The sequence below is a fragment of the Buceros rhinoceros genome, unplaced genomic scaffold (genome assembly GCF_000710305.1).
Source record: "Buceros rhinoceros silvestris isolate BGI_N320 unplaced genomic scaffold, ASM71030v1 scaffold16404, whole genome shotgun sequence".
In the NCBI taxonomy this organism is placed as follows: Eukaryota; Metazoa; Chordata; class Aves; order Bucerotiformes; family Bucerotidae; genus Buceros; species Buceros rhinoceros.
This window is the reverse complement of record NW_010410184.1, coordinates 541-2,275: the sequence shown is the minus strand read 5'-3', so window position 1 is coordinate 2,275 and position 1,735 is coordinate 541. Positions and strand designations below refer to the sequence as shown.

The 1,735-nt window shown below is 47.3% G+C and overlaps 1 protein-coding gene across 1 annotated transcript in view; it reads right to left on the bottom strand.

The window, feature by feature from the left end:
• Nucleotides 1-1,735, bottom strand: part of TARDBP (TAR DNA binding protein) — a 5,359-nt gene that overhangs the window by 3,090 nt on the left and 534 nt on the right. The window contains exons 2-3 of the mRNA XM_010135523.1: nt 1,218-1,381; nt 257-397 (exon numbers count right to left, since the gene is read on the bottom strand). Coding sequence (XP_010133825.1) covers nt 257-397; nt 1,218-1,381 — 305 coding nt within the window. The remainder of the gene's footprint in view (nt 1-256; nt 398-1,217; nt 1,382-1,735) is intronic.

Here is a 1,735-nt window from a genome sequence, read left to right as displayed (position 1 = left end):
GTTACTGCTGGACACAAATTACTTTCAGGTTTCCACCTGCACTTCACTCCCCACATAACCAGCTGTTTTCCCATCCCTTCTTGTCCACTTCCTGCTCACCCTCCTGCTCCTTTTTTCCTTCCCTGCTCTCACCCATCCTGTCCATTCACAGACTGAAAAGCCACATCCAGCATGATCTGCTCACCTAACACTGCTGCTAAGAAGCGCACTTCTGAGTGTCTGGGAACAATAAAACTACCGATAAATACAGAAGTACCTTTGAATTGGGAAGTTTACAGTCACACCATCTTCCATCTATCATGTGCCGCTGAGACATGACTTTCACCTGGGTTTCATAATCCGTAAACCGAACAAAACCAAAGCCTTTTGAGTGGCCGGTTTTAATATCCTTCTTAACCTAAGACAAAAAAAAAAAAAAAGAGCAGACTTTTAGAAGTTCTGATTATCTCCACTGTGTAAGTATTTACCTACAAAAATCACTGCGATGGCACAGCCAGACCAGCTCTGTAAGTAGCGTGGCCACCGAAGGGGCACACGGAAGCACACGAGTAACAGGAGGAACAAGGCAAGTGTCCCGGGACCAGGGGAGGTCCCTCTCTGGGGAGGGTAACAACATCGCACACAAGGACAGAATTAAACCGAAGCAGGTTTGTCTTCTGACTCGTGCTGTCGGAGAGGCCTCGTCCCGGGCAGGCCAGCTCAGGCCATCGAGGTGCCAGGCTCAGCGCCTAGCCAAGCAGCGCCAGGCCCGCAGTGCTGCCTGTCCACAGCTGATGTGGGACACGCGTGTGGCAGGCCAACCCTCTGGTGTAGGCAGTGACACTACCGACGTCACTGCTAGCACAAAGCATCCCATTACTGAATGAACGCAGCAAAGTTCTGCTGGGGAGTTTTATCAGCCTGGTAAACGCTCCCACCAGGGCAGTCTCCCGTTCCTTAACACACACACATATACACTCACACGCATTCAGCTACAATTAGAAATATAAATTAAAAAGTCCTTAGAAACACTGTACCCATGAGGCTGACCTGCATGAACCACCACTCCCAGATACCTCGCTCTGCACCTACACAAGCCCGCAGCTACAAAGCTCATGCAGCAAAATGCAGCCTAGGAAGAGACACAGAGCTTCAGATCATCTGTGTTTTTGCTGGCTCCGTCCGAGACTGATTTCTACCTAACGTCCCTCCTCTGCTGAGCTGCAAAGGGATGTTACCTGCACCATCAGAACTTCTCCAAAGGTACTGAAATACTCCTTTAAGTCTTGCTCAGTGGTTTTCCAGGGAAGACCCAAGACTATCAAATCTGAAGTCTTCTGTACTGCTCGTTTCACTTTCACGGCTGATGATGCATCTGTTTCATCCATTTTTCTCTTATTATCTGAACATAAAGTACATTAGAAACCGTCCTTAACTCTGGAAACTGACTGTGAATTACATGGTATAAAATCATGAGAAAAAGTACAGACTACAAAAGTCACGTGCCAGCTGCCGGGCGATTATTATTGTAATACATCTCCAACTGCCTACAGGTGTAAGGAGAGAAGAGGGAACAATCCACACTTAAGTTATCCTCCGACAACTGCGATTTGACTTTAGTTAGTTCACTAAAGATTTATCTGATAACATTCACAGTCCGGTCAGGATGTGGAGAGGACAGGATTTTTAAACAGGAATACTGCTTTAGCAGTTCACTTCTCCTTTTTTTTGGGGGGGTGGTTGGTCTCCTCTTTCC